The 12792-nt window shown below is 32.6% G+C and overlaps 1 protein-coding gene across 8 annotated transcripts in view; it reads right to left on the bottom strand.

The window, feature by feature from the left end:
* EML5 (EMAP like 5) overlaps window positions 1–12792 on the bottom strand; it is a 200746-nt gene that overhangs the window by 110230 nt on the left and 77724 nt on the right. For all 8 annotated transcript variants that reach the window (XM_031952379.1, XM_031952380.1, XM_031952381.1 and 5 more), the window contains 2 exons: window positions 11590–11695; window positions 5378–5471 (listed from right to left, as the gene is read on the bottom strand). In XM_031952379.1, coding sequence (XP_031808239.1) covers window positions 5378–5471; window positions 11590–11695 — 200 coding nt within the window. The remainder of the gene's footprint in view (window positions 1–5377; window positions 5472–11589; window positions 11696–12792) is intronic.

The following is a 12792-nucleotide window of genomic DNA, read 5'->3' as shown; positions in this document are numbered from 1 at the left end:
CATTCATTGTGTTTTCCCACCCTTGGAGAGATCATTTATAGCTTGCTCAAGTTCTTTTGGAGAATAAATTAAGATTTTCGATTTCCTCTTTTGTTAATCTGAATATAGGGTATTTTGGCAAAAATCCATTTGAAAAAATTATTTGATTGGCATATATTTGTGTATAATGGGTTGTGATGATTTTCAATATGAATCCTACTTCTCATTTCTTTCCCTTTAGTAAAAATCAGCTATTAGTTTTGGGTCTTAACAAAAACTAGCTCTTATTTTCTTAGTCTTTTATTTCAATTTCGTTTTTCCCTTCTTTGATTTTTAACATTTCTACTTATGCGATTTTGAAGAATTATTAATTTCCTAATAATTTCATTTTCTAGGTGTAAACAAGTTATTTTTTCTCTGAGTGATGAGTTTATAGAAATAAATTCTTTCCTTATCCTTAAGTATTGCTTGAATAGGATTCCAAAACTGTTTTAATTTGCATTTTAATATAATTTTTTATTGTTTATACATCACTTTTTCTTCCAGCCATTTAGGATTATGCATTGACTTCTAAACCATCTATAAACATCAAGCGTAGCTAGCTGGTGTACTCTTAAATGCGTGATCCTTGTCCAATGACCATTTAGTGAATATAATACAATTAGAATTTAATCATATCACTCTAAACATAATTGTTACAAATAAAAACATAAGATAATGTGAGATTAAAGCAAAGTAGCTCACAGGTTATTTTTGGATTAGGAAATAAAAGAACTGGTGAAGCTAGTTTTATCATGCTTCCAAAAGCAACTTCATTTCTTAGTCATCTTTGCATTGCTCATTATAAGTGTTTGAAACACGATCATTTTATGGGTTAATTTGTGATAGAAAGATGAAGTAAATAAAATATATGAAAAAAAAAATCAATAAGATCCTCCATATTGAATCAACATTTACTTTAATTCTTAATGACTGTTATATAAATAGGAGAAAAGTAAGGGTAGTGAAAACTGTGCTAGAAAATATGGCTTTTAGTAAAGTTATAAGAGAAACCAAGTTACATCAAAGGCCACTTCTTCTTGTCATATCGATTTCTACTTTTGCTGGCAATTGTCTCTCCAAATGATTTTATGATAACACAATTTCCATTTGAGAAGCAGGGGGAAAAAGCCTAAAATAAAACTTATATATGTCCTGAAGAGATTAAAGTATATTCTTTAAATATGGGTAGACTCAGGCATTGGGAAGATTATGGCAATAAAACTAGTTCTCACTTCTGCAGTGTTAACTCTCCCCTTTTTGGGGCTTCCAACCAGTCAAGCAGTTTCAATTCCTAGAAGAGAGGACTTCTGATTCAGGGTTGCACCAGGAAGTACAGTTGCAGTCCAGACTTTCCCCCTCCTATGTTGTTTCCCCGTTTCCTCCCCATAGGAACATAATTCATAATGCAATTTTACATAAAGTGAGAACTCTGTAGTATTACAGCTCCTTCCAAGAAGGCTTCCCAACTTTCTCCTTATTGTAAAAATTCAGTCTCCAAGGTATAATACAAATGTTCATCCCTTATCAAGGTAAGTTGCAGGATGGTAACTGGTGGTAAGCAAGGTCTTATCTTCTAATTAGATTTTCAAATTTACATTTCAGGACCTCTGAATACAGTGACAAAAAGAAATGAAAATATGGAATGGGAATTCTTTTCATTTACTTCAAGTTAGCCAATATGGATGATGAGTAGCATCTTACCTATTATTTCTAGGAATAAAGGGCTATTCAGACCCAGATAGACATTAATTTATGAAGTTATCATTGGGGAACAAGGGGGAGACCTTATTGGCAGGTTTCAGGGATTAAATCAAGAACCAATTAAACTATATAGTCATAGAGGATAGTTGCCATTCCTAAAATGCTTAGTCAATGCAGGGATAATGGTATTGGTGTGTTCTCTCAAAAGTAAAGCTCAGAAACCTTATGGGTCTTTCCCTTGGAAGGCACCATAAGAATACTAACTTAAGATGATGAAGGAGAGTGAGAAAAATTCTCATCAACAAAGATTCTAACAAGGGGAAAATAATCCTTACTTTTAATATATCTATGTATAAATGTGTGTATGCATGCTCAATTCGTTTATAATCCCCAAAGGAAGGAAAACAATCAGAATCAAAATTCTTTAAAAAAAAAAATTATGTAGTAGCCTTTCTGGACTTGTCTTACCTTCTAGAAACCTTGAAAACCTTGAAGACAAGTACACTTATAATTTCCAGGGGTCCTCTCTGGGAGGAATAAAAGTTCTAGGCAGAACTTATTACTGTGAGAAAGAGCCTGGCATGGTTGAAGAGATTGAAATTCCAATTGAGGGAAATTCCAGGGTGAGACAGCAGGTGATCATTAATATCAACCAATCAAATAGGAAGACATGCTTGCCAAAGGCATCTAGTTCTTAGCATTTGTCAAAGTCATGGGGGAAGCCCTATAAATGAGTTCCTTCAGAAGCTCCTATTTGTGAATGACATAGTCTTGATTGCATGAAGTCCAAGGATTGTGCTAAATCTCCTAAATAAGATCTATAAATTTTCTAAAGATCTTGATCTCTTCTCCTGTGGTACTTTTCCCACAATCTTTCAAAGAAGAGTGACAGGTTTCGCAAACATATGTGCTTGGTCATTTATTTTTCAAAATCGTTCCAAATAGAAAAATTACATATTAATGGGAAAGATCACAGATGTTAGTTTTAATGACAACAAAAAGGTGACCAAAAAGACAATACAGTAGTACTCATCTGCTTCAAAATTTGTTGAATTTGGTATCTGATGCATCGTCAACTAGGAAAAACAACACTTCAGCATTTGATGCTTGCTGGGCATTCGTCAACTTGGTGGTTGTCTTGGTTGAGCAATAGGGGTATGAGGTTGGCCCAAGGCCAGCGCCCCCTCAATAAAGCAAAGGTGTGCAGGACTGTCAGGTTGGAACATACAACACTGAAGTTGTGCAAGATGGCATAAGGCGGTTTTTGCAGAACAACCTGGATGCACCATAGTCTCTCAACTCCCAAAACAATAGTACTAGAAGGAGTTTGAAGCTGCCAACATGCTCAGCAGGAGAAGCAGCAAGAGAAACAGAAGGCAAGAGCAGCACTGATAGTCCAGGTGGAGGTGGAAGCTGCAGTGGAGGACCCAGAACTCCTGGCAGCCCCAAACCCCACTCAGGGGCCAGAGTCCTGGCTAGTGGAGGTCAGAGGAACAAACTTCCGCCTCCATGTCCAGGCATGCTACCCTACCCCCCCAAAATGTGGACAGAGTGGAGTGGGAAAGAATATAAAAGATTGGGGTTCCTCTCTGAAAGTGAGCTCTGGTCAGGTAGAGCTTCGCTGAGCTGGCTTGTTTCTCTGCTACCTCTTTGGAGAACTGGATGGTTAGGCTATGGATTGGGAAAAAATTTGTTCAGCACTTCTCATTTTTGTCACTCATTGTACTTTCTGGAACCAGTTAACGACAAGTGCCAAGGTACCCAATAATAACTATTGTGTGACATATTGGAAACAGTGCTAGATTGAAGTCAGAAGCCCTTCTTCAGACAATTACTATTAAAATGTTCACTATATTCCAGACACTGAGCTAAATGCTGAGAATGCAAAGAAAGATAAAAACAGTATGTCCTCATGTACCTCGTATTCTTTTGGGGTAAAACAACATGCAAATAATTATGTGAAAGTAGGTGAGAAGTAACAAGCACCAAGGGGACTGGTCAGGGGAGGTTACATGACTCTGGAGAAATCAATTCACTTTCAAAGCCTCAATTTTATAATCTTTAAAATTTTAGATGAAAATGCCTGTTTGACTTTCTTGTTGTGAAGGAAGTATTTTATAAATCTTAGTGTTAAATGTGAACTTTTGATCCACATGCCTTTCTCATTCTTGTATAACAAGGCTCTGGCAAATGCCCAAATCATTCAAGATGAGTAGACCGGATTCTGGGAAAAGATAATTTGCATTCCCCTAACTCATGGATGGCTACTCAAATAAGGTACAATCTCTTTCTTTCTCCAAGTTTGTCCAAAGATCAAAGCCTCATTCAACAACAATATGAGTATCTTGCAAGAAACTATATAGGCCCTGTGGCCTAGAGAAATAAGGATTAAAATTTTACTATGTTTGGTTTGTCCTTTTATGTTCCAGATGCAGTAAATGGAGTCTCAGACTTTTGAGTTCAAGTCACAGAGATCTTTGAAACAGGATTCTAGGCCAGATATTATTGACAGTCCAGCAGGGAATCCCTGAGAAGCCAGGGCTGTGGAACAAAAATACAGCACAGCTTTGGATTTGAAACCTGGTAGAATTGATGCTTTAGAGGAATACAGCAAAACTCTGAACCACTTGGGTGTATAACAGAAAAGGGTTTCTTTTTTAATTAAGTATGGATTTAACTGGATAGTCTCTGAGGTTCTTTACTACTCTAAAGTTCTTGGAGTTTACTAAAAAAAAAAAAAAAAAAAAAAAAAAAAAAGGCTTTGGTGGCTCTTTATTGCCTCTACATAAAATAAAAATTACTCAGCCAAATAGGTAAAGATCTCCATGATCTGACTTCACTTTGAGAAGTTATATACTGTTTGGAAAATACAGTGAATTTGGAGTCAGAGGGCCTGGGTTCAAGATTTAAGTCCATCTATTATTCATATGACCTCAGGAAGTACCTCTTTCCTTAAGAGTCGCCCCAACTGTAAGATGGAAGTGCTGGACTAGAGAGTCTCCAAGTCCTTTCCAGCTCTAACTGTACAATCTTATGAACCTACCTTTCTAATTTTATTTTACATTATTCCCTTCATACATTTTATGTTTCAGTTAAACCCAAGTAGCAACTATTCCCAACGCCTAGCATTTTCTCCATCTCAACACATGTATCTTCACAAGCCACTCTCCTGATCCCATGATTTGTTCCCTTCTCTAATAAATTGCTCCAAATCCTTATTTGCAAGCAGATCCACCACTTCTAAAAATTCTTCCCTGCATTCTGTTATATTTCTTTGTCTTCAGATTACTTGTCTGTATAAAAGCTGTATGCCTCCTTTTCCAAGAAAATACATATTCCTTAGGTCAGGGATAGTTGCCTAGCTCAGTGACTTAGATATAAATGTTTATAATATATTTGTTAAAATGAACAGAGGGGTGGCAATTTGCATTAGTACAGGCATTAGTACACTTGACCCTTGAAATGGAGAAAGTTGAAAGCTGAGAGATGAAATGAAACAAACATACAAAATTTTTTAAAAATGTATACTAACATGATGTATTTGTGGCAGCAAAATTCTATTTTAATCTTTAAAAAGTTCTAATTAAATACATTTTCAAACTAAAAAAAATTCATTCTTTCATTCATGTTGATGATTTTAGAATCTTTTTCCTACCTTGTAACTGAGAGTTTCTCGCCTTTCTTCCAGTCCCATAACACAATAGTATGACTATCATCTATTCCAACTGATGCAAGACGTTTGCCATCCGCTTAAAAAAATTAAGCAGAGAAAAAAAAACAATACAAGTTGATCATTTAACATTCAGTAAATATTTAGTAGAATTTCCAATAAAGAAGTGAATCTATAATATTCATTATATATTTTTATTAAGATATAGTATATATAAATTGAAGCAGGAACCAGAGCTTAAGACAATTAGTAGAAAAGTTAAACATTACCAAAGAAAAGTTAATTATATCTTTAATATAACCTTTAGCAATCCTAATAATCTATCACTTTTTGCAATATGAGACCTCAGAGGTAAAAGGAAGGAAAAAAGAAAGAACTTGAAAAGTGAAGAAGAAGAAAGCGAACAAAGAAGAATGACAGGAAAGGATGAAGTAAGTATACTTTAAGACAATATCCATTTTCTTAGAAAAAAGAAAGCTGTTGAATAGAATACTACTCCTTCCCTTCACAAATATCAACTATTTTAAGAATTTTCAGCAATTTTGTACAGTTATCCAAGAAAAAGACAGAGTACATGGTTTGACTGCTTTCAATTCAAAATCCTTAATTTTAACGGTCAACACTGTCAAATTCCAAATGGCCTAGTCACTTAAAAATGATCCAAACCCATCACCTACTATAATATATATATACACACACACATACACACAGAGATATGTTTATACATGTGCATGTGTATATGTATGTATATATAAAATACACACACATACACACACACACACATATATATATATACACACATTAAAATGCCTGTGAAAGAAAGCATTCAGATGGCCTGAAATTCTGCTCTTCCAATTTCATGAATACTCTATCTGGTCCCCAACGATACCACTAGTAATATTACTTCATTTTCATTCAACTTAACTTCATGATTTTTTTACATGTAAATTAATTTATGGCACAGCCCTTAAATATAGATGACACATTGTGACCACATAAAGAGCAAGAGAGAGGGTAAAGTATTGATTCTGAATTTCTTGCTATAACACTTGGTATTTACTATTTTTCCTTTCTTCCATTTCCATAGGCCTCAGTTTCCCTGTACAAGATGCAGCTTTCAATAATTCAAAATATTTTTTAATCAAAGAATCACAGAATATCTGAATTGAAAGGAACTTAAATAGCTACCTAGTCCAGTTTATACTTCATTAGAGAATGCCCAACAGATATCTACCTCTCTATGAGAATCTCCAGAGGTAGGCCATTCTAATTTGGGATAGTTTTAATTGTTAGGAAGGCTTTCCCCGATATCAAATTTAAATCTGCCTCTGTGCAATTTTTATCTTTTGCCTGTCTCTGCCCTTTCACTGAAATAGAAAAAAGTCTAAAACCTCTTCAGTATGATATCCTTTCAAATATTTAAGACAACTGTCTTTCCCAAGAGACTTCTTCATTAAATAAATCCATTTCCTCTAAATGATTCTTATATAATCATCAACTCTGTGGTTACCTAGTTCCTTTGATTGTTCATAAATTTATCAATATTTTCCTAAATGGTGGCAGATAGAAGAACTGCACAAATAATTCAGGTACAATCTAATGAAGAGAACAAACAGTAGAATGAGGTATCAGCTCTTTATTGCGATAGCTATCTAGACCTCTCAAGACAGTCCCACTAGGGTTTTTGTTTTTGTTTTATTTTTATTTTTGTCTTTATCTTTATTTATTTTTTTAGATTACACATGAACATTTTTTTAAACATATTTCCATAAGAATCACTTTGAAAGGGAAAAATCAGAACAAAAGGGAGGGGGGAAAAACAGAAAAAAGGTAGAAATAGTATGCTTCAATCTTTTCCACCTAGAGTTTATTGAAATTGTCTTAGATCACTGTATTCTCAAGAAGAGTCAAGTCTATCATAGCTGATTCATCACACAATCTTGCTGTTGCTATGTATAATGTTTTCCTGGTTCTGCCTGCTTCACTCATGTAACTCTTTCCAGGTTTTCTAAGATTAATCTATTCATCTTATTGTTGTTCTAGAGCAATATTCCATTACTTTCAATCCCCCAATTGATGGGCATCCACTCATTTTTAAATTTTTTGTCACCACAAGAAAAGCTTCTACAAACCTTCTAGCACACATGAGTCCCTTTCCCTTCTTTTTATGATCTCTTTGAAATACAGATCTAGTACAGATACTGCTGGATCAATAGGTATGCAGTTTTATAGCCTTTTCAGCATAGTTCCAAATTGCTCTCCAGGATGATTGGATCAGTTCACACTAACAATGCATTAGTCACATTAGGGGAGTTTTGATTTTATTTTTTGCTTTTTGTGGCTTCCATGTTACATGGATAATGTACTTTGAGCTTATAGTCCACTAAAATTTTCAGATTTTTTCCTAGGCAAATTTCTCTCTAAACATATCTCTCTTCAACTATTATTTAAGTTAATATTTTGAACCTTACATTTATAAAACCTTATATTTGTTGCTATTAAATTCCATCTTGTTAAATTCAAATATTTCTGCCTTTCAATTTTTTTTTTACATCATGACTGTCATCTATTGCATTTATTACCTATCTCAAACAACTTTGTTTTTATCTGCAAATGATGTAAGAATGCCTCTATTCCTTTAACAAAGGCAATAATAAAATGCTAAAAAAAAAAAATCAATAAAGCAACCTCAGAATGATAAATGGCTCTACTAGAAACCTGATACCAAATTTACATCGAATCATTAATGACTGATTTATTCTTGGGGTATAATAAAATTAGACCAGAAATTTGATAAATGGCTATCATATGGCCCACATCTATCTAGATTTTTAATAAGAATAGCATGCAATACTTTTATCAAATGCTATGCTAAATCCAGATAAACTATATCTACAGCATACCCCTAAAACCTGAGTTTAGTAACTGTTCAAAAGAGGTAGGGCAAGTTTAACATGACTTTTTATCATCACTGCTTCCTCTTCTACATGAACACAGTCTATTTTTAAATAGTATATTCTAGAATTATGCTGGAAATACAAATCAAGTTTACTGACAAGAGTTTGTAAAGTTTCCTCCTCCTTTTTTTTTTAAAATCAAGATTTATGCCATACTTCATTCTCTATACTGCTTTTCCCTTCTCCATAATGTTTCAGACTACTGACAGAGGCTCTGCAATCACATATTTCAGTTAGGGTATAGTTCTTTAGGTCAGATAACTTTAATGACTAGATACTCCTCTTAATATTTTCTAACTTAAGAGTTATCAATTTCCTCTTAGTCATTCTTGGTCTGTTTTTTCCACTCTGAAAAAAAATTTTCCTTGGCAACAAAAAAAGGTATAAATCAAACTTTTTATAAAAATATGAATTTAATAAAAAAACTTCAATCACTTACTGAAATAACCTAATAATGAAATGATTTCTAAATAACTAAAAGCTTTTTTCTTACATGAGAAAATGAGACAGGAAGTCCTGTCATCTGATCTTCTAATATAAGGTAACAGAATTCAGACAGCTTCTTATAATCCCAATCAAAGAAAGTTCAAATTCTGCGTACTGGAAGTAAAATTTTCATTAAGATAAATTATAGAATTTCAGTTGGAAGGGATTCAAACTTTTTTTAAATAATAGTTTTTTATTTTCAAAATATATACAAATACAGTTTTCAACATTCATTCTTGCAAAACTTTGTGTTCAATTTCTTTTTCCTCGCTTCCTCCCATACCACTACCCTAGATAGCAAGTAATTCAGGATATGTTAATCATATACAATTCCATACATATTTCCACAATTATGCTGAACAAGAAAAATCATATCAAAAAGGGAAAAAAAGAAAAAGAAAACAAAAAGCAAGCAAACTTAGACTAAAAGGTGAAAATGCTATGTTCTGATCCACACTCAGTCCCCACAGCCCTTTCTCTGGGTGCAGATGGCTTACTTCATCACAAGACCATTGGAACTGGCCTCAATCATCTTATTGTTGAAAAGAGCCACATACATCAAAATTGATCACTGTATAATCTTGTTGCTGTGTACAATGTTCTCCTGATACTCAGAAACTATTTAGTCAAACTCATACTTAAACAAGGATAGTTCTAAATTTTCCTAACTTCTTTCACTTACCCATACCTCTCCATCCTTCTAATAAGAATAATACATCAAGTTTTGTCAGATGTTTAGCTAAAATATCGGTAAATTTTATTAAAAAGCATTCCCTGATCTGCCAATTTAAATTGATAAAAGTTGATAAAAGAAATGAGATTAAGTGGCAATACTTGCTTTAAAAGAAGTTATGGTACTCTTAGATCACCATTTCTTTTTTTAAAGATAGATATACACTAAATACCTCTTTAATAATAGCATATAGGATTATAAAAGGCATGGAAATAAAACATACTGCTGTGTAGTCTACTTACAATTTCTTCTCTTTTTTAAGAAGGAATATTTAATGCTACAGTATCTCTCCCATTATCTACAATCTTTCAAAAATCATTAACAATGACTCAATTATTTCAGTGTAAGTCTAAAAGATATAATTTTATTATATCTTTACCATATGGTTCATTTGGTCACTTGAACTCATGTTGGTAACCAGTTACTCTTATACTTTTTCCTTACTTATATTGGAGTTCAACTTTTTTTTTTTAATCTAATTTTGTTTCCTTTCCAAGCCTACGAATTCTCCTTGGAAGAGAAAATAAAAGAACTCTCTTCCTATTCTTAGTTATCTATGTCCTATATACTCCACAGAGCAGAGTTAACCTTTAACTGGTTTTCTTTTTCACCTTAATAATTAAAAAAAATTTTTTGACATCCTTAGCTTTCATAACCAGGTTAAGTTTTTTCTCACATAAAATTTTATAGGATTATGACAGTTATGTTTATCCTATTGCCTTCCTTTTCTTCTATTTTATATCTATTTTTAAAATATTTGTTTGATGATGACCTCGCTATGTATATCTAAATCTGTCTCTTTAGACAATCCATTTCAAGCTCTTTGTTTTAATCATAATTATTTCTCTTTGTATCTTCAAATTTCTTAAAGCTTCCCATCTTCTCCTAGGTTTGATTCTTCTGAAGAATTTTAATTCATTGTATTCAACCTATAGCCTTATCTGAATACTTTCAAATATCTTCTCAAAAAATGTTCATTTTTTTGTAAATAGTATTTTAGTTTTTTCCAATTATACATAAAGATAATTTAACATTTAGTTTTTGTAAGATTTTATGTTCCAAATTTTTTCTCCCTCTCTCCCTCAAACCCCCCTTCCCCATAATAGCAAGCAATCTAATGCAGGTTTTATACACACACACACACACACACACACACTCACTCATATAAATATATTTTGACATTAGTCATGTTGTGAAAGAAAAAATAAAACAAGAGGGAAAAACCACATTACAAAAAGTGAAAACAGTATGCTCTAATCTTCATTTAGATGCCACAGTAATTTCTCTGGATATGGATGGCATTTTCCATCATGAGTCTTTTGGAATTGCTTGGATCACTGTATTGCTGAGAAGAGTTAAGTCAATCATAGGTGAGCACTGCACAATGTTAATGTGTACAATGTTCTCCCGATTCTGCATATTTCAATCAACATCAGTTCATATATTTCCAGGTTTTACTGAAATCCACCTGCTCATCATTTCTTATAGCACAATAACATTCCATTAGGAATATATATTCCATATGAATGTCACAAGTTGTTTGGCCATTCCCCAGTTGATGGGCATTCTTTCAAATTCCAACTCTTTGCCATCACAAAAAGAATTGCTAAAATATTCTTGTAAGAATGGATTCTTTTCCTTTTTTATGACCTCTCTGGGATATAGACTTAGTAGTGGAATTGCTGAATCAGAGGGTACGTACAATCTAAACATCCTTTGAGTATTAATTTCAAATTTTTCTTCAGAATGGCTTTATCAGTTCACAACTAGTGTACCAATTTCCCAAATTATCTCCAATATTTTTCATTTTCCTTTTTGGTCATATTAACCAATATGATAGGTGAGGGGGTATCTCAGAGTTGTTTTAGTTTGCATTTTTTTCATGACTATAGATAGCTTTAATTTCATCTGAAAACTGCTCATTTTTGCTCATTTATCAATTGGGGACTGACTTGTGTTCTTATAAATTTGAGACTGCTAATTTTCAAAATAATTTTCACCAAAGTGGAAAAGAATCTTACCTGAGAAATCCACAGCACAAATACCATATTGATGATAGCCCTTTAATATTGACAATGGTTTAGTGGTCTCTGTATCCCATATGTGTATTGAAGGATCCCTACCTACCTAAAATGAAAAAGATCATAAAAGTAACTGTAGATATTTAATTAACTCTTTGATTTAAAGATATATTCAAAATAATTTTTAAAATTAAATTTCATAGAATGTATTCCTATTCATTAAGCTATAAATACATTATAAATAAGGCTCAGGAAATCTGTTGTTTTTTTTCATATAGATACTCTGAATACAAAAAAAGTCCTGAAACTATTCTTCCTCGAGTCTATTCTACCCATCTTCATCACAATCATCAAAAAGAAGCATTTCTTTGGAATTTATTATATAAAAGGAACTAGTAGTTTTGAGTGTTAATGGATAAAAAGTTGCTATTAATCTAACTAGGGAAACCAAAGAGACTATCTGAAAACTAAACAATATAAGTACAAATAAGTGAGAGATAATTATTAAAAGTCAATACATTTTGTGGATTTAATAATGAGTAATAAAAATTTTAAATAGGCAAAATTATTACAATGAGAGAAATAAGGAAAGTTTTAATGAGAAAGTAAGATTTTAGCAAACTCTTTAAAGAAAAAAGAATTCTAAAAGATTTAGGGGAGTAAATATACAGCATAAGAAAATAAAATTTAGACTATTATGCTATAGATTAAGATATTCTATCAATTGACCTCTTTAGCAAGATTGGCAGATACACAATACAAATTAGTGAAACATGCCTTTGCCTAAAGATTTCTGCATCTAATCAAATAAATTTTATATTGAAAATAGAGAAGAAAAATTGTCCAAAACATCTGTAATGCCAGTTACCACATAATGCAATTGACAAATAAAAAAGAAAGTTTATTTATAAGAAAGAATTGTCTTTTCCTCAAAAGTTTTGAAAAAGAGCTTCAAGGAAGACAGAAAAAGTTCCTTAAGGGACTTTCTTAATAACAATGAAGAACAATGAAAATCTCACTTCCTGCAATGCTTAAGAGTAAGGAAACTTTTACAGCAATGTACACAGAATAGAGGATTTTATGTTTTTTTGCTATTGCTAAATGGCTTATATATGGGTATCTTCTCTCCTAGAAGAAAAGGTAAATTAACTCAAGGAATTCCTCTCTGCTCTTCTGGGTATTAGAGAGAATGAAATAGTCCTT

The sequence above is a fragment of the Sarcophilus harrisii genome, chromosome 2 (genome assembly GCF_902635505.1).
Source record: "Sarcophilus harrisii chromosome 2, mSarHar1.11, whole genome shotgun sequence".
NCBI lineage: Eukaryota > Metazoa > Chordata > Mammalia > Dasyuromorphia > Dasyuridae > Sarcophilus > Sarcophilus harrisii.
The sequence above is the reverse complement of the archived record's forward strand: the minus strand, read 5'-3'. Positions and strand labels throughout refer to the sequence as shown.